The sequence below is a fragment of the Sebastes umbrosus genome, chromosome 16 (genome assembly GCF_015220745.1).
Source record: "Sebastes umbrosus isolate fSebUmb1 chromosome 16, fSebUmb1.pri, whole genome shotgun sequence".
Lineage (NCBI taxonomy): Eukaryota > Metazoa > Chordata > Actinopteri > Perciformes > Sebastidae > Sebastes > Sebastes umbrosus.
Window position 1 is genome coordinate 16,738,847 of NC_051284.1, and position 19,502 is coordinate 16,758,348.

The 19,502-nt window shown below is 33.7% G+C and overlaps 1 protein-coding gene across 1 annotated transcript in view; it reads right to left on the reverse strand.

Moving 5' to 3' along the window:
• Positions 1–19,502, reverse strand: part of si:ch211-266g18.10 (titin) — a 47,679-nt gene that overhangs the window by 10,643 nt on the left and 17,534 nt on the right. The window contains exons 29-80 of the mRNA XM_037746467.1: positions 19,093–19,143; positions 18,727–18,792; positions 18,404–18,442; positions 18,035–18,100; positions 17,669–17,764; positions 17,392–17,487; positions 17,099–17,149; positions 16,737–16,802; positions 16,414–16,464; positions 16,043–16,108; positions 15,682–15,777; positions 15,450–15,545; positions 15,158–15,208; positions 14,795–14,863; positions 14,472–14,522; positions 14,101–14,166; positions 13,757–13,852; positions 13,548–13,643; positions 13,156–13,206; positions 12,790–12,855; positions 12,485–12,535; positions 12,122–12,190; positions 11,798–11,848; positions 11,427–11,492; positions 11,082–11,177; positions 10,873–10,968; positions 10,477–10,527; positions 10,111–10,176; positions 9,806–9,856; positions 9,443–9,508; positions 9,120–9,170; positions 8,749–8,814; positions 8,401–8,496; positions 8,192–8,287; positions 7,748–7,798; positions 7,383–7,442; positions 7,060–7,110; positions 6,688–6,753; positions 6,340–6,435; positions 6,131–6,226; positions 5,736–5,786; positions 5,370–5,435; positions 5,067–5,117; positions 4,726–4,791; positions 4,365–4,460; positions 4,086–4,181; positions 2,190–2,240; positions 1,496–1,546; positions 1,150–1,215; positions 790–885; positions 568–663; positions 189–239 (exon numbers count right to left, since the gene is read on the reverse strand). Coding sequence (XP_037602395.1) covers positions 189–239; positions 568–663; positions 790–885; positions 1,150–1,215; positions 1,496–1,546; positions 2,190–2,240; positions 4,086–4,181; positions 4,365–4,460; positions 4,726–4,791; positions 5,067–5,117; positions 5,370–5,435; positions 5,736–5,786; positions 6,131–6,226; positions 6,340–6,435; positions 6,688–6,753; positions 7,060–7,110; positions 7,383–7,442; positions 7,748–7,798; positions 8,192–8,287; positions 8,401–8,496; positions 8,749–8,814; positions 9,120–9,170; positions 9,443–9,508; positions 9,806–9,856; positions 10,111–10,176; positions 10,477–10,527; positions 10,873–10,968; positions 11,082–11,177; positions 11,427–11,492; positions 11,798–11,848; positions 12,122–12,190; positions 12,485–12,535; positions 12,790–12,855; positions 13,156–13,206; positions 13,548–13,643; positions 13,757–13,852; positions 14,101–14,166; positions 14,472–14,522; positions 14,795–14,863; positions 15,158–15,208; positions 15,450–15,545; positions 15,682–15,777; positions 16,043–16,108; positions 16,414–16,464; positions 16,737–16,802; positions 17,099–17,149; positions 17,392–17,487; positions 17,669–17,764; positions 18,035–18,100; positions 18,404–18,442; positions 18,727–18,792; positions 19,093–19,143 — 3,615 coding nt within the window. The remainder of the gene's footprint in view (positions 1–188; positions 240–567; positions 664–789; positions 886–1,149; positions 1,216–1,495; positions 1,547–2,189; positions 2,241–4,085; positions 4,182–4,364; positions 4,461–4,725; positions 4,792–5,066; positions 5,118–5,369; positions 5,436–5,735; positions 5,787–6,130; positions 6,227–6,339; positions 6,436–6,687; positions 6,754–7,059; positions 7,111–7,382; positions 7,443–7,747; positions 7,799–8,191; positions 8,288–8,400; positions 8,497–8,748; positions 8,815–9,119; positions 9,171–9,442; positions 9,509–9,805; positions 9,857–10,110; positions 10,177–10,476; positions 10,528–10,872; positions 10,969–11,081; positions 11,178–11,426; positions 11,493–11,797; positions 11,849–12,121; positions 12,191–12,484; positions 12,536–12,789; positions 12,856–13,155; positions 13,207–13,547; positions 13,644–13,756; positions 13,853–14,100; positions 14,167–14,471; positions 14,523–14,794; positions 14,864–15,157; positions 15,209–15,449; positions 15,546–15,681; positions 15,778–16,042; positions 16,109–16,413; positions 16,465–16,736; positions 16,803–17,098; positions 17,150–17,391; positions 17,488–17,668; positions 17,765–18,034; positions 18,101–18,403; positions 18,443–18,726; positions 18,793–19,092; positions 19,144–19,502) is intronic.

Below are 19,502 nucleotides of genomic sequence, written 5' to 3' on the forward strand. Positions count from 1 at the left end.
CTAAAGTTAGTGTCAGCATACAAAAAATATGCATGATACCAAACTAGAATATATTGTTAAGTTTAATTCTCTAATAGGTTGAATTATCTATTGAATTAAAGATAGATGAGATATTAGGTTATGGAGCAACTAAACCGCTAAAACCACATCAGATTCAAGTTACTTTTACAAATGAATTCCTTACATACCTTTCTTTGCAGGTTCTGGTTTGGCTTTCACCTTAGGAACTTCCGGAACCTCTATTATTGGGGAATATTCAAAAATATAATTCATTAGCTCATCTTAGCTTCACATTAAACATGTAATGGTACATGGCACTTTACATCCAAACTATAATTCTTCTCCTATGAGACAACGACAACACTCAGTTAAAAGATGGTGGAATTCAATCTGTCACTTGAACATCTTAATTACAATATGTAAGTCTCAATCCAAAATAAAACAGTGACTGTGCCTTTTAAATGTAATATAAATCATGATATTTTAAAGATTGTCTATTGTTTATGATCTCACACAATGTAGCATACAGTTAATATATCATTATATTGACTCTGGCCTGTTACTTACCTGTTTTTGTAACATTCATTTGCTCCTTTTTCAGGACAGGAACTATCTGCTTTTTGTTCGCTTTCAGCACCGTTACTGCCTTCTTGGGTTCATCAGCTGAAATGAAAAGCAGAAAGCGACACAAGTGACCAATAATGTCATTTTCAGGTGAGGACAGTCTCTCTCTTTGTTCCTTTTAAACTACTGAGTTAAGCTATTCTTCTACATACTGTATTATCTCACCTGCTTTTGTAACATTAAGATGTTCCTCCTTCAGGACAGACGCAACCTCCTTCTTGACTACTTTAATCCTCCTTGCAGCCTTTTTGGGTTCAGCGTCTGAAATAAAAAGACAAAGCTGATTGAACAGTTTCACATAAATTATACAAAGAAAATAAATATACCCTTCATTGAACAAAAGAAACCTATCAATCTATTTAGCCTCCTTTAGGCTCCAGTCGGGCCTCTCTTTGGGACCTTGTAAGCCCATCTACTATGTACAACTAATGCTTACAAGTATTGTGTTGTCATGAAAACTGCATGTATCGCAACAGTATCTTTAGCCATGCTCACAGTATGGCTCAATGGATGGCTTTGCATTACCTGATTTTACAGGTTTAGTTTTGATTTGTTCCTTTGGTTCCTTCTTGGGCTCCTTGGGAGCTGCCACTGGTGGAAAATTATGACATCGAAAAGCCCTTAAGTTTTAGGTTTATATAAAGATAAGTGTTTATTATCTGACACTTTCTTTGAATATATAACTAAATTTAGTGTCGGCATACAAAAAATATGCATGATACCAAACTAGAATATATGGTTAAGTTTAGTTCTTGAATTGGTTGAATTCTTTAATGAATTAAAGATAGATGAGACATTAGGTTATGGAGCAACTAAACCACTAAAATCACATCAGATTCAAGTTACTTTTACAAATTAATTCCTCACATACCTTTCTTTGCAGGTTCTGGTTTGGCTTTCACCTTAGGAACTTCAGGAACCTCTATTATTGGGGAATATTCAAAAATATAATTAATTAGCTCATCTTAGCTTCACATTAAACATGTAATGGTACATGGCACTTTACATCCAAACTATAAGTCTTCTCTATGAGACAAGGACAATACTCAGTTAAAGATGGTGGAATTCAGTCTACCACATGAACATCTTGATTACAATATGTAAGTCCCAATCCAAAATAAAACAGTGCCTGTGCCTTTTAAATGTAATATAAATGTATTATTATTATCAGTATGGCTCTATGGATGGCTTTGCATTACCTTGTTTTACAGGTTTAGATTTGATTTTTTTCCTTTGGCTCCTTCTTGGGCTCCTTGGGAGCTGCCACTGGTGGAAAATTAGTTATTAATTAAACACCAAAAAGTCCTTAAGTTTTAAGTTTATAGAAAGATAAGTGTTTATGATGTGACACTTTCTTTGAATATATAACTTCTATGTGTAGAACACATAGAAAAGTTATTTATTGTAGTGTCAGCATACAAAAACTATGCATAATATCTAAATATATTTTAATTATTGAATGGTCTAATAAAAGATTGCTGAGATATTAGGTTATGGAGCATAAGATCAGATTCAAGTTACTTTTACAAATTAATTGACACAAAAAAATAAAAGCATGCTCTTACCTTTCTTTGCAGGTTCTGGTTTAGCTTTCACCTCAGGAACTTCAGGAACCTCTATTATTGAACAATATTCAAAAATATAATTCATTAGCTCATCTTGGCTTCACATTAAACATGTAATGGTACATGGCACTTTACATCCAAACTATAATTCTTCTTCTATGATACAAGGACAACACTCAGTTAAAAGATGGTGGAATTCAATCTGTCACATGAACATCTTAATTACAATATGTAAGTCCCAATCCAAGATAAAACAGTGACTTGGCTTTTTAACCCTTGTGTGGTATTCAGAGTCTGTGGAACCCGTTTTCAATGTTTAGTATAAGAAAAAATGATGCGATTAATTATTTTTTCAACCTCAGACTCATTGGCCTTGGCTCATTTTCTGTGTCGAACATATAAAAGAACACATTTTTCAATGACTGCTCACTGTACAACCCCCTACACAATTATATTACATATGTGGTGTTCTGGTCCTCTGGACCCGAGGGAGATAAATGTGTGGAAATTGCAGGTGCTGTGTACAGTTCCTTCAGTCTGTCCTCCTCTGACCTGGGCCTGCTGTAAGTGTGTGTGTGTGTGTGTGTGTGTGTGTGTGTGTGTGAGTGTGGGAAAAAAAGTTTTGAATTCCGTTAAATTTAAGTGCTTTTTGTGTTTAGGATTTTTATTTTATCTTGCCTAATTTTTTACAGAAGTGTAGAACCACGGGAAAGGGTGGGCCCCACTATTGGGTAAAATAAACCGGGCCCCACAAGCGGGAAACACGAGTATGTGTGTGTGTGTGTGTTTGTGTGTTTGTTTGATGTGTGTTTGTGTGTGTGTGTGTGTGTGGCGTGTGCGTGTGTGTGTGTGTGTGTGTGTGTGTGTGTGTGTGTGTGTGTGTGTGTGTGTGTTTGTTTGTTTGTTTGTTTGTGTTTGTTTCTATGTGTGTGAGTTTTGTCTTTCTGCTCCTGCTGTTCCCGCCAAGTTTGTTACATTTTAAGCACCGACACCTGTCTGCTCCCACATTCCCGCACTTTTTACCCTCTGTCTTGCGGGAACTACTCTATATTTTCCTCACACTATATCCCAGCTGCAAATTGGCTGTGTGGCTCCTTATCGCAATCGATCAAGATGGCGAAAAGGTTCTCTGCTTAGAGGGCTTTAGAAATGATTTTAGAAGAGAGAGAACCTTTGGAAGATGAAGATGAAGAGTTTTCAGAATATGAGGATCACATTTCTGTCAATTCAGAGTCTGACAGTGAGTATGAAGAAGAGGATGAGACTGACCATCCGGCAGCTCAAAAACAAGCCCCTCAGCAGCCAGTAAGTGCAGAAATATGGATGTCAAAAAATACAACACACACACAGTGAAACTCTGCCCCTCATGTGTTGTATAAGCTGGCATGAATAGGCTATGTGTTCAATGGGGTTCGTGTTGTGTAGACTGACATGAATTTCTAATTAAGTTCAAAGAAATAAACATCAATAAAAACCTTGTTTCATTTATATTTGTTCAAGATAAATGTTTTTTTCAACCCATATCTTCATTATAATTGATTTTTCTTTTTAATTACATTTTATCACAAAAAACAAATAGCACTTTTGTTCATCAATATTATCCCACAGAGGCAAATATTAACCATATGCTGTCTATATTGCTTATAATTACGATAAAGTAAACATCTGTTAAGTATTTTTACATAAATTGTTTTGGCTTTATTGATTTAAAAACCCAATACTGGGGTGGGTCCATCAGACCTGCGGACATTGGCTGAGTAACAAAAACATGAACACCACACAAGGGTTGAATGTGATATAAATCATGATATTTTAAAGATTGTCTATTGTTTATGATCTCACACACTGTAGCATAAAGTTAACATATCATTATATTGATTCTGGCCTGTTACTTACCTGTTTTTGTAACGTTCATTTGCTCCTTTTTCAGGACAGGAACTATCTGCTTTTTGTTCGCTTTCAGCACCGTTACTGCCTTCTTGGGTTCATCAGCTGAAATGAAAAGCAGAAAGCGACACAAGTGACCAATAATGTCATTTTCAGGTGAGGACAGTCTCTCTTTTTGTTCCATTTAAACAACTGGGTCAAGCTTTGTCACTGCAAAATGAATCAAATACTAACCACAAGGATAAAATGTCACTGTGACCTGTACTTCTACATACTGTATTATCTCACCTGCTTCTGTAACATTAAGGTGTTCCTTCTTCAGGACAGACGCAACCTCCTTCTTGACTACTTTAATCCTCCTTACAGCCTTTTTGGGTCCAGCATCTGAAATAAAAAGGAAAAGCTGATTGAACAGTTTCACATAAATTATACAGAGGAAATGAATATACCCTTCATTGAACAAAAGAAACCTATCAATCTATCTAGCCTCCTTTAGGCTCCAGTCAGGCCTCTCTTTGGGTTATTCTATGAGTAAGTACATCTACTAGGCACAACTGCTTGCATATATTGTTTTGTCATGAACACTGTAAATGTATCATAACAGTATCTTTAGCCATGCTCTATGCTTCTATGGATGGCTTTGCATTACCTTGTTTTAAAGGTTTAGGTTTGATTTTTTCCTTTGGTTCCTTCTTGGGCTCCTTGGGAGCTGCCACTGGTGGAAAATTATAACACCAAAAAGCCCTTAAGGTTTAGGTTTATATAAGTGTTTATTATGTGACACTGTCTTTGAATGTATAACTTTTTATGTGTTGTACACATAAACAGTTAGTGTCAGCATACAAAACATATGCACAATATCTAACTAAGAGTTTCATTCTTGAATGGTCTGATTAAAGATTGGTGAGATATTATAAGTTAAGGAGCATCTAAACAACTAAAGAAAACCATCACATTCAAGTTACTTTTACAAATTAATTCCTTTCATACCTTTCTTTGCCGGTTCTGGTTTGGCTTTCACCTTAGGAACTTCAGGAACCTCTATTATTGGAGAACATTAAAAAAAATGTATTAGCTCATCTTAGCTTCACATTAAACATGTAATGGTATATGGCACTTTACATCCAAACTATAATTCTTCTCCTATGAGACAAGGAAAACACAATCTGTCACTTGAACATCTTAATTACAAATTTAAGTCCCAATCCAAGATAAAACAGTGGCTATGCCTTTTAAATTGAATATAAATGTATTATTATTATCAGTATGGCTCTATGGATGGCTTTGCATTACCTGGTTTTACAGGTTTAGTTTGGATTTCTTCCTTTGGCTCCTTCTTGGGCTCCTTGGGAGTTGCCACTGGTGGAAAATGATGACATCAAAAAGCCCTTAAGTTTTAGGTTTATATAAAGATAAGTGTTTATGATGTGACACTTTCTTTGAATATATAACTTTGTATGTGTTCTACAAATAAAAGTTAATATCAGCAAACCACAACTATGAATAATATCTAAACATATTTATATTATTGAATGGTCTGATTAAAGATTGGCAAGATATAGGTTATGGAGCATCTCAACGGCTAAAAAAAACTATCAGATTCAATTTATTACAAATGAATTGACAATTAACACAAACAAATTAAAAGCATGCTCTTACCTTTCTTTGCAGGTTGTAGTTTGGCTTCCACCTTAGGAACTTTAGGAACCTCTATTATTGGAGAATATTAAAAAAAATAATAATTCATTAGCTAATCTTTTCTTCACATTAGACATGTAATGGTTGCACTTTATGGAAACTATATATTTTTTTCTATGTGACAAGGACAGCACTATGTTACAAGATGGTGGAATTCAGTCCGTCACTTGACATGTCAGATTGATACCTATCATGTTGTTTAGCCTTGAACCTCGTAATAAATAAATGTATAATTATTAGAACAGTAGTTTTAAATACTATTCTACTTCTCTTGATTCACGATAAAGATCGCCTAATCTCACACACTATAGCATAAAGTTCACATATCATTATATTGATTCTGGCCTGTTACTTACCTGTTTTTGTAACATTCATTTGCTCCTTTTTCAGGATAGGAACTATCTGCTTTTTGTTAGCTTTCAGCACCTTTACTGCCTTCATGGGTACATCAGCTGAAATGAAAAGCAGAAAGCGACACAAGTGACCAATAATGTCATTTTCAGTTGAGGACAGTCAGGATAGAATGTGACTGTGACCTGTTTTTCTACATACTGTATTATCTCACCTGCTTTGGTAATATTAAGATGTTCCTTCTTCAGGACAGACGCAACCTTCTTCTTGACTATTTTAATCCTACTTGCAGCCTTTTTGAGTCCAGCGTCTGAAATAAAAAGGAAAAGTTGATTGAACAGTTCCACATAAATTATACAGAGAAAATAAATATACCCTTCACTGAACAAAATAAACCTATTAATCTATTTTGCCTTTTGTAAGCTCCAGTCAGGACTCTCTTTGGGTTCTTCTATGAATAAGTACAACTGCTTACAGATATTGCGTTGTCATGAACACTGTACATGTATCATAACAGTATCTTTAGCCATGCTCTATGCTGCTATGGATGACTTTGCATTACCTTGTTTTACAGGTTTAGGTTTGACTTTTTCCTTTGGTTCCTTCTTGGGCTCTTTGGGAGCTGCCACTGGGGGAAAATTATAACTTCAAAAAGCCCTTAAGTTTTAGGTTTATATAAAGATTATATAAGTGTTTACTATGTGACAGTGTCTTTGATTGTATAACTTTTTATGTGTTTTACACATAAACAGTAAGTGTCAGCATACAAAACATATGCACAATATCTAACTAGGAGTTTCATTCTTGAATGGTCTGATTAAAGATTGGTGAGATATTATAGGTTATGGAGCATCTAAACAACTAAAGAAAACCATCACATTCAAGTTACTGTTACAAATGAATTGACACAAAAGAATAAAAGCATTGCTCTTACCTTTCTTTGCAGGTTCTGGTTTGGCTTTCACCTTAGGAACTTCAGGAACCTCTATTATTGGGGAATATTAAAAAGAAATAATTCATTAGCTCATCTTAGCTTCACATTAAACATGTAATGGTTGTACTTCATTGAAACTTGATTCTTCTTCTATGAGACAACGACAACACTCAGTTAAAGATGGTGGAATTCAGTCTGTCACTTGAACATCTTAATTACAATATGTAAGTCCCAATCCAAGATAAAACAGTGACTGTGCCTTTTAAATGTAATATAAATGTATTATTATTATCAGTATGGCTCTATGGATGGCTTTGCATTACCTTGTTTAAAAGGTTTAGTTTGGATTTTTTCCTTTGGCTCCTTCTTGGGCTCCTTGGGAGCTGCCACAGGTGGAAAATGATGACATCAAAAAGCCCTTAAGTTTTAGGTTTATATAAAGATAAGTGTTTATGATGTGACACTTTCTTTGAATATATAACTTTTTATGTGTTTACAAATAAAAGTTAGTATCAGCAAACCAAAACAATGAATAATATCTAAACATATTTTCATATTGCATGGTCTGATTAAAGATTTGCAAGATATAGGTTATGGAGCATCTAAAGATGTAAAAAAAAAACATCAGATTCAATTTACTAAAAATTAATTGACAATTAACACCAAAAATGTAAAAGCATGCTCTTACCTTTCTTTGCAGGTTCTGGTTTGGCTTTCACCGTAGGAACTTCAGGAACCACTATTATTGGAGAATATTTAAAAATAATAATTCATTAGCTCATCTTAGCTTCACATTAGACATGTAGTGGTTGCACTTTATGGAAACTATAATTCTTTTTCTATGAGACCATGACAGCGCTATGTTATATGATGGTGGAATTCAATCTGTCACTTGACATGTCAGATTGATACCTATTATGTTGTTTAGCCTTGAACCTCTTAATTACATTATTTAAGTCCCAATCCAAAATGATGAGATTTATATTTCAAATATAATATAAACGCATAATTATTAGAACAGCAGTTTTAAATACTGCGCTACTCCTCTTAATTCACGATAAAGATCGCCTAATCTCACACACTGTAGCATAAAGTTCACATATCATTATATTGATTCTGGCCTGTTACTTACCTGTTTTTGTAACATTCATTTGCTCCTTTTTCAGGACAGGAACTATCTGCTTTTTGTTAGCTTTCAGCACCTTTACTGCCTTCATGGGTACATCAGCTGAAATGAAAAGCAGAAAGCAACACAAGTGACCAATAATGTCATTTTCAGGTGAGGACAGTCAGGATAAAATGTCACTGTGACTTGTTCTTCTACATACTGTATTATCTCACCTGCTCTGGTAATATTAAGATGTTCCTTCTTCAGGACAGACGCAACCTTCTTCTTGACTATTTTAATCCTACTTGCAGCCTTTTTGAGTCCAGCGTCTGAAATAAAAAGGAAAAGCTGATTGAACAGTTTCACATAAATTATACAGAGAAAATAAATATACCCTTCATTGAACAAAATAAACCTATTAATCTATTTTGCCTTTTGTAAGCTCCAGTCAGGTCTCTCTTTGGGTTCTTCTATGAATAAGTACAACTGCTTACAGATATTGCGTTGTCATGAACACTGTACATGTATCATAACAGTATCTTTAGCCATGCTCTATGCTTCTATGGATGGCTTTGCATTACCTTGTTTTACAGGTTTAGGTTTGACTTTTTCCTTTGGTTCCTTTTTGGGCTCCTTGGGAGCTGCCACTGGGGGAAAATTATAACTTCAAAAAGCCCTTAAGTTTTAGGTTTATATAAAGTTTATATAAGTGTTTACTATATGACAGTGTCTTTGATTGTATAACCTTTTATGTGTTCTACACATAAACAGTTAGTGTCAGCATACAAAACATATGCACAATATCTAACCAGGAGATTCATTCTTGAATGGTCTGATTAAAGATTGGTGAGATATTATAGGTTATGGAGCATCTAAACAGCTAAAGAAAAACATCACATTCAAGTTACTTTTACAAATGAATTGACACAAAACAATAAAAGCATGCTTTTACCTTTCTTTGCAGGTTCTGGTTTGGCTTTCACCTTAGGAACTTCAAGAACCTCTATTATTGGGGAATATTAAAAATAAATAATTCATTAGCTCATCTTAGTTTCACATTAAACATGTAATGGTTGCACTTCATTGAAACTTGATTCTTCTTCTATGAGACAACGTCAACACTCAGTTAAAAATGGTGGAATTCAGTCTGTCACTTGAACATCTTAATTACAATATGTAAGTCCCAATCCAAGATAAAACAGTGACTGTGCCTTTTAAATTTAATATAAATGTATTATTATTATCAGTATGGCTCTATGGATGGCTTTGCATTACCTGGTTTTACAGGTTTAGTTTGGATTTTTTCCTTTGGCTCCTTCTTGGGCTCTTTGGGAGCTGCCACTGGTGGAAAATGATGACATCAAAAAGCCTTAAGTTTTAGGTTTATGTAAAGATAAGTGTTTATGATGTGACACTTTCTTTGAATATATAACTTTTTATGTGTTTACAAATAAAAGTTAGTATCAGCAAACCAAAACTATGCATAATATCTAAATATATTTTCATTATTGAATGGTCTGATTAAAGATTTTCAAGATATAGGTTATGGAGCATCTAAATGGCTAAAAAAACCATCAGATTGAAGTTACTACAAATGAAATGACAATTAACACCAAAAATTTAAAAACATGCTCTTACCTTTCTTTGCAGGTTCTGGTTTGGCTTTCACCTTAGGAACTTCAGGAACCTCTATTATTGGAGAATATTTAAAAAAAAATGTATTAGCTCATCTTAGCTTCACCTTAAACATGTAATGGTACATGGCACTTTACATCCAAACTATAATTCTTCTCCTATGAGACAACGACAACACAATCTGTCACTTGAACATCTTAATTACAAATTTAAGTCCCGATCCAAGATAAAACAGTGGCTGTAACTTTTAAATTTAATATAAATGTATTATTATTATCAGTATGGCTCTATGGATGGCTTTGCATTACCTGGTTTTACAGGTTTAGTTTGGATTTTTTCCTTTGGTTCCTTCTTGGGCTCCTTGGGAGCTGCCACTGGTGGAAAATGATGACATCAAAAAGCCCTTAAGTTTTAGGTTTATATAAAGATAAGTGTTTATGATGTGACACTTTCTTTGAATATATAACTTTTTATGTGTTCTACAAATAAAAATTAGTATCAGCAAACCAAAACTATGAATAATATCTAAACATATTTTCATATTGCATGGTCTGATTAAAGATTTGCAAGATATAGGTTATGGAGCATCTAAAGATGTAAAAAAAAACCATCAGATTCAATTTACTACAAATTAATTGACAATTAACACAAAAAAATTAAAAGCATGCTCTTACCTTTCTTTGCAGGTTGTAGTTTGGCTTCCACCTTAGGAACTTTAGGAACCTCTATTATTGGAGAATATTAAAAAAAAAAAAAATTCATTAGCTAATCTTATTTTCACATTAGACATGTAATGGCTGCACTTTATGGAAACCATAAATTTGTTTCTATGTGACAAGGACAGCACTATGTTACAAGATGATGGAAAGTCAGTCCGTCACTTGACATGTCAGATTGATACCTATCATGTTGTTTAGCCTTGAACCTCTTAATAAATAAATGTATAATTATTAGAACAGTAGTTTTAAATACTATTCTACTCCTCTTGTTTCACTTTAAAGATCGCCTAATCTCACACACTGTAGCATAAAGTTCACATATCATTATATTGATTCTGGCCTGTTACTTACCTGTTTTTGTAACATTCATTTGCTCCTTTTTCAGGACAGGAACTATCTGCTTTTTGTTAGCTTTCAGCACCTTTACTGCCTTCATGGGTACATCAGCTGAAATGAAAAGCAGAAAGCGACACAAATGACCAATAATGTCCTTTTCAGGTGAGGACAGTCAGGATAAAATGTCACTGTGACCTGTTCTTCTACATACTGTATTATCTCACCTGCTTTGGTAATATTAAGATGTTCCTTCTTCAGGACAGACGCAACCTCCTTCTTGACTATTTTAATCTTCCTTGCAGCCTTTTTGAGTCCAGCGTCTGAAATAAAAAGGCAAACCTGATTCAACAGTTTCACATAAATTATACAGAGGGAATAAATACAGTATACCCTTCATTGAACAAAATAAACCTATCAATCTATTTAGGCCTCTCTTTGGGTTCTTCTATAAGTAAGCACATCTAGTGAGTACAACTGCTAACAGATATTGTGTTGTCATGAACACTGTACATGTACCATAACAGTATCTTTAGCCATGCTCTATGCTGCTATGGATGGCTTTGCATTACCTTGTTTTACAGGTTTAGGTTTGATTTCTTCCTTTGGTTCCTTCTTGGGCTCCTTGGGAGCTGCCACTGGTGGAAAATTATAACACCAAAAAACCCTTAAGGTTTAGGTTTATATAAAGTGCGTATAAGTGTTTATTATGTGACACTGTCTTTGAATGTATAACTATTTATGTGTTCTACACATAAACAGTTAGTGTCAGCATACAAAACATATCCACAATATCTAACTAGGAGTTTCATTCTTGAATGGTCTGATTAAAGATTGGTGAGATATTAAAGGTTATGGAGCATCTTAACAATTAAAGAAAACCATCACATTCAAGTTACTTCTACAAATGAATTGACACAAAACAATAAAAGCATGCTCTTACCTTTCTTTGCAGGTTCTGGTTTGGCTTTCACCTTAGGAACTTCAGGAACTTCTAATATTGGAGAATATAAAAAAAAATAATGAATTAGCTAATCTTAGTTTCACATTAAACATGTAATGGTACATGGCACTTCATTGAAACTTGATTCTTCTTCTATGAGACAACGACAACACAGTTAAAAATGGTGGAATTCAATCTGTCACTTGAACATCTTAATTACAATATGTTAGTCCCAATCCAAGATAAAACAGTGACTGTGTCTTTTAAATGTAATATAAATGTATTATTATTATCAGTATGGCTCTATGGATGGCTTTGCATTACCTGGTTTTACAGGTTTAGTTTGGATTTTTTCCTTTGGCTCCTTCTTGGGCTCCTTGGGAGTTGCCACTGCTGAAAAATGATGACATCAAAAAGCCTTTAAGTTTTAAGTTTAAATAAAGATAAGTGTTTATGATGTGACACTTTCTTTGAATATATAACTTTTATGTGTTTACACATAAAAGTTAGTATCAGCAAACCAAAACTATGCATAATATCTAAATATATTTTCATTGTTGAATGGTCTGATTAAAGATTTTCAAGATATAGGTTATGGAGCATCTAAATGGCTAAAAAACACATCAGATTGAAGTTACTACAAATGAAATGACAATTAACACCAACAATTTAAAAACATGCTCTTACCTTTCTTTGCAGGTTCTGGTTTGGCTTTCACCTTAGGAACTTCAGGAACCTCTATTGTTGGAGAATATTTAAAAAAAAATGTGTTAGTTCATCTTAGCTTCACATTAAACATGTAATGGTACATGGCACTTTACATCCAAACTATAATTCTTCTCCTATGAGACAACGACAACACAATCTGTCACTTGAACATCTTAATTACAAATTTAAGTCCCGATCCAAGATAAAACAGTGGCTGTAACTTTTAAATTTAATATAAATGTATTATTATTAACAGTATGGCTCTATGGATGGCTTTGCATTACCTGGTTTTACAGGTTTAGTTTGGATTTTTTCCTTTGGCTCCTTCTTGGGCTCCTTGGGAGCTGCCACTGGTGGAAAATGATGACATCAAAAAGCCCTTAAGTTTTAGGTTTATATAAAGATAAGTGTTTATGATGTGACACTTTCTTTGAATATATAACTTTTTATGTGTTCTACAAATAAAAATTAGTATCAGCAAACCAAAACTATGAATAATATCTAAACATATTTTCATTATTGAATGATCTGATTAAAGATTGGCAAGATATAGGTTATGGAGCATCTCAACGGATAAAAACAACTATCAGATTCAATTTACTACAAATGAATTGATAATTAACACAAACAAATTAAAAGCATGCTCTTACCTTTCTTTGCAGGTTGTAGTTTGGCTTCCACCTTAGGAACTTTAGGAACCTCTATTATTGGAAAATATAAAAAAAAAAAAATTCATTAGCTAATCTTATCTTCACATTAGACATGTAATGGTTGCACTTTATGGAAACTATATATATTTTTTATGTGACAAGGACAGCACTATGTTACAAGATGGTGGAATTCAGTCCGTCACTTGACATGTCAGATTGATACCTATCATGTTCTTTAGCCTTGAACCTCTTAATAAATAAATGTTTAATTATTAGAACAGTAGTTTTAAATACTGCCCTACTCCTCTTAATTCACGATAAAGATCGCCTAATCTCACACACTGTAGCATAAAGTTCACATATCATTATATTGATTCTGGCCTGTTACTTACCTGTTTTTGTAACATTCATTTGCTCCTTTTTCAGGACAGGAACTATCTGCTTTTTGTTAGCTTTCAGCACCTTTACTGCCTTCATGGGTACATCAGCTGAAATGAAAAGCAGAAAGCGACACAAGTGACCAATAGTGTCCTTTTCAGGTGAGGACAGTCAGGATAAAATGTCACTGTGACTTGTTCTTCTACATACTGTATTATCTCACCTGCTTTGGTAATATTAAGATGTTCCTTCTTCAGGACAGACGCAACCTTCTTCTTGACTATTTTAATCTTCCTTGCAGCCTTTTTGAGTCCAGCGTCTGAAATAAAAGGCAAACCTGATTCAACAGTTTCACATAAATTATACAGAGGGAATAAATACAGTATACCCTTCATTGAACAAAATAAACCTATCAATCTATTTAGGCCTCTCTTTGGGTTCTTCTATAAGTAAGCACATCTAGTGAGTACAACTGCTAACAGATATTGTATTGTTATGAACACTGTACATGTACCATAACAGTATCTTTAGCCATACTCTATGCTTCTATGGATGGCTTTGCATTACCTTGTTTTACAGGTTTAGGTTTGATTTCTTCCTTTGGTTCCTTCTTGGGCTCCTTGGGAGCTGCCACTGGTGGAAAATTATAACACCAAAAAACCCTTAATGTTTAGGTTTATATAAAGTGCATATAAGTGTTTATTATGTGACACTGTCTTTGAATGTATAACTATTTATGTGTTCTACACATAAACAGTTAGTGTCAGCATACAAAACATATGCACAATATCTAACTAGGAGTTTCATTCTTGAATGGTCTGATTAAAGATTGGTGAGATATTAAAGGTTATGGAGCATCTTAACAATTAAAGAAAACCATCACATTCAAGTTACTTCTACAAATTAATTGACACAAAACAATAAAAGCATGCTCTTACCTTTCTTTGCAGGTTCTGGTTTGGCTTTCACCTTAGGAACTTCAGGAACTTCTAATATTGGAGAATATAAAAAAAAATAATGAATTAGCTAATCTTAGCTTCACATTAAACATGTAATGATACATGGCACTTCATTGAAACTTGATTCTTCTTCTATGAGACAACGACAACACAGTTAAAAATGGTAGAATTCAATCCGTCACTTGAACATCTTAATTACAATATTTTAGTCCCATCCAAGATAAAACAGTGACTGTGCCTTTTAAATGTAATATGCATGTATTATTATTATCAGTATGGCTCTATGGATGGCTTTGCATTACCTGGTTTTACAGGTTTAGTTTGGATTTTTTCCTTTGGCTCCTTCTTGGGCTCCTTGGGAGTTGCCACTGCTGAAAATTGATGACATCAAAAAGCCCTTAAGTTTTAGGTTTAAATAAAGATAAGTGTTTATGATGTGACACTTTCTTTGAATATATAACTTTTATGTGTTTACAAATAAAAGTTAGTATCAGCAAACCAAAACTATGCATAATATCTAAATATATTTTCATTATTGAATGGTCTGATTAAAGATTTTCAAGATATAGGTTATGGAGCATCTAAATGGCTAAAAAACCCATCAGATTGAAGTTACTACAAATTAAATGACAATTAACACCAACAAATTAAAAGCATGCTCTTACCTTTCTTTGCAGGTTCTGGTTTGGCTTTCACCTTAGGAACTTCAGGAACCTCTATTGTTGGATAATATTTAAAAAAGATAATTCATTAGCTCATCTTAGCTTCACAATAAACATGTAATGGTTGCTCTCTATCGAAACTATAATTATTTTTCTATGAGACAAGGACAGTGCTGTGTTAAAAGATGATGGAACCCAATCTGTCACTAGATATGTCAGATTTATACTTGTCAAGTTGTTTTGTTTATAGCTTTAAGTTCACATATGATTATACTGACTCTGTCCTATTACTTACCTGTTTTTGTAACATTCATTTGCTCCTTTTTCAGGACAGGAACTATCTGCTTTTTGTTAGCTTTCAGCACCTTTACTGCCTTCTTGGGTTCATCAGCTGAAACGAACAGCAGAAAGCGACACAAGTGACCAATAATGTAATTTTCAGGTGAGGACAGCAAAATGAATCAAATACTAACCACAAGGATAAAATGTCACTGTGACCTGTTCTTCTACATACTGTATTATCTCACCTGCTTTTGTAACATTAAGATGTTCCTTCTTCAGGACAGACGCCACCTCCTTCTTGACTACTTTAATTCTCCTTGCAGCCTTTTTGAGTCCAGTGTCTGAAATAAAAAGGCAAACCTGATTGAACAGTTTCACATAAATTATACAGAAGAAATAAATATACTCTTCATTGAACAAAATAAACCTATCAATCTATTTAGCCTCCTTTAGGCTCCAGTCAGGCCTCTCTTTGGGTTATTCTATGAGTACGTACATCTACTAGGCACAACTGCTTACAGATATTGTATTGTCATGAACACTGTACATGTATCATAACAGTATCTTTAGCCATGCTCTATGCTGCTATGGATGGCTTTGCATTACCTTGTTTTACAGGTTTAGGTTTGACTTTTTCCTTTGGTTCCTTCTTGGGCTCTTTGGGAGCTGCCACTGGTGAAAAATTATAACACCAAAAAGCCCTTAAATTTTAGGTTTATATAAAGTTTATATAAGTGTTTATTATGTGACACTGTCTTTGAATGTATAACTTTGTATGTGTTCTACACATAAACAGTTAGTGTCAGCATACAAAACATATGCACAATATCTAACTAGGAGTTTCATTCTTGAATGGTCTGATTAAAGATTGGTGAGATATTATAGGTTATGGAGCATCTAAACAGCTAAAGAAAACCATCACATTCAAGTTACTTTTACAAATGAATTGACATGAAAGAATAAAAGCATGCTCTTACCTTTCTTTGCAGGTTCTGGTTTGGCTTTCACCTTAGGAACTTCAGGAACCTCTATTATTGGGGAATATTAAAAAGAAATAATTCATTAGCTCATCTTAGCTTCACATTAAACATGTAATGGTTGCACTTCATTGAAACTTGATTCTTCTTCTATGAGACAACGACAACACTCAGTTAAAAATGGTAGAATTCAGTCTGTCACTTGAACATCTTAATTACAATATGTAAGTCCCAATCCAAGATAAAACAGTGATTGTGCCTTTTAAATGTAATATAAATGTATTATTATTATCAGTATGGCTCTATGGATGGCTTTGCATTACCTGGTTTTACAGGTTTAGATTTGATTTTTTCCTTTGGTTCCTTCTTGGTCTCCTTGGGAGTTGCCACTGGTGGAAATGATGACATCAAAAAGCCCTTAAGTTTTAGGTTTATATAAAGATAAGTGTTTATGATGTGACACTTTCTTTGAATATATAACTTTTTATGTGTTCTATAAGTAAAAGTTAGTATCAGCAAACCAAAACTATGCATAATATCTAAATATATTTTCATTATTGCATGGTCTGATTAAAGATTGGCAAGATATAGGTTATGGAGCATCTAAATGGCTAAAAAACCCATCAGATTCAAGTTACTACAAATTAATTGACAATTAACCAAAAAATTAAAAACATGCTCTTACCTTTCTTTGCAGGTTCTGGTTTGGCTTTCACCTTAGGAACTTCAGGAACCTCTATTATTGGGGAATATCCAAAAATATAATTCAATATCTCATCTTAGCTTCACATTAAACATGTAATGGTTGCACTTTATTTGCAAACTATAATTCTTCTCCTATGAAACAAGGACAGTGCTGTGTTAAAAGATGGTGGAACCCAATCTGTCACTACATATTTCAGATTTATACTTGTCAAGGTGTTTTGTTTATAGCTTTAAGTTAACATATCATTATATTGACTCTGGCCTGTTACTTACCTGTTTTTGTAACAATCATTTGCTCCTTTTTCAGGACAGGAACTATCTGCTTTTTGTTCGCTTTTAGCACCGTTACTGCCTTCTTGGGTTCATCAGCTGAAATGAAAAGCAGAAAGTGACACAAGTGACCAATAATGTCATTTTCAGGTGAGGACAGTCTCTTTTTGTTCCATTTAAACAACTAGGTTAAGCTGTGTCAGTGCAAAATTGATCAAATATCAACCACAAGGATAAAATGTCACTGTGACCTGTTCTTCTACATACTGTATTATCTCACCTGCTTTTGTAACATTAAGATGTTCCTTCTTCAGGACAGACGCAACCTCCTTCTTGACTATTTTAATCCTCCTGGCAGCCTTTTTGGGTCCAGCGTCTGAAATAAAAAGGAAAAGCTGATTGAACAGTTTCACATACTGTAAATTATACAGAGGAAATAAATATACCCTTCATTGAACAAAATAAACCTATCAATCTATTTAGCCTCCTTTAGGCTCCAGTCAGGCCTCTCTTTGGGTTCTTCTATGAGTAAGTACATCTACTAAGCGCAACTGCTTACAGATATTGTATTGTCATGAACACTGTACATGTATCATAACAGTATCTTTAGCCATACTATATGCTTCTATGGATGGCTTTGCATTACCTTGTTTTACAGGTTTAGGTTTGACTTTTTCCTTTGGTTCCTTCTTGGGCTCCTTGGGAGCTGCCACTGGGGGAAAATTATAACATCAAAAAGCCCTTAAGGTTTAGGTTTATATAAAGTTTATATAAGTGTTAATTATGCGACACTGTCTTCAGTTGTATAACTGTTAATGTTCTACACATAAACAGTTAGTGTCAGCATACAAAACATATGCACAATATCTAACTAGGAGTTTCATTCTTGAATGGTCTGATTAAAGATTGGTGAGATATTATAGGTTATGGAGCATCTAAACAGCTAAAGAAAACCATCACATTCAAGTTACTTTTACAAATGAATTGACACAAAAGAATAAAAGCTTGCTCTTACCTTTTTTTGCAGGTTCTGGTTTGGCTTTCAGCTTAGGAACTTCAGGAAATAATTGGGGAATATTCAAAAATATAATTCATTAGCTCATCTTATCTTCACATTAAACATGTAATGGTACATGGCACTTCATTGAAACTATAATTCTTCTTTTATGAGACAACGACAACACTCAGTTAAAAGATGGTGGAATTCAGTCTGTCACTTGAACATCTTAATTACAATATGTAAGTCCCAATCCAAGATAAAACAGTGACTGGGCCTTTTAAATGTAATATACATGTATTATTATTATCAGTATGGCTCTGTGGATGGCTTTGCATTACCTGGTTTTACAGGTTTAGTTTTGATTTTTTCCTTTGGTTCCTTCTTGGGCTCCTTGGGAGTTGCCACTGGTGGAAATGATGACATCAAAAAGCCTTAAGTTTTAGGTTTATATAAAGATAAGTGTTTATGATGTGACACTTTCTTTGAATATATAACTTTTTATGTGTTCTACAAATCAAAATTAGTATCAGCAAACCAAAACTATGAATAATATCTAAATATATTTTCATTATTGAATGGTCTGATTAAAGATTGGCAAGATATAGGTTATGGAGCATCTAAACATTTAAAAAAAACCCCATCAGATTCAAGTTACTACAAATGCATTGACAATTAACACCAAAAAATTAAAAGCATGCTCTTACCTTTCTTTGCAGGTTCTGGTTTGGCTTTCACCTTAGGAACTTCAGGAACCACTATTATTGGAGAATATATATAAAAAAAAAAATTCATTAGTTAATCTTAGCTTCACATTAGACATGTACTGGTGTCTCTTTATAAAAACTATAATTATTTTTCTATGAGACAAGGACAGCGCTATGTTACAAGATGGTGGAATTCAATCTGTCACTTGACATGTTAGATTAATACCTATCATATTGTTTTGCCTTGAACCTCTTAATTACATTACTTAAGTCCCAATCCAAGATAAAAGAATGCCTAATGAGATTTATATTTCAAATATAATATAAATGTACAATTATTAGAACAGCAGTTTTAAATACTGCTCTACTCCTCTTGATTTACGATAAATATCGCCTAATCTCACACACTG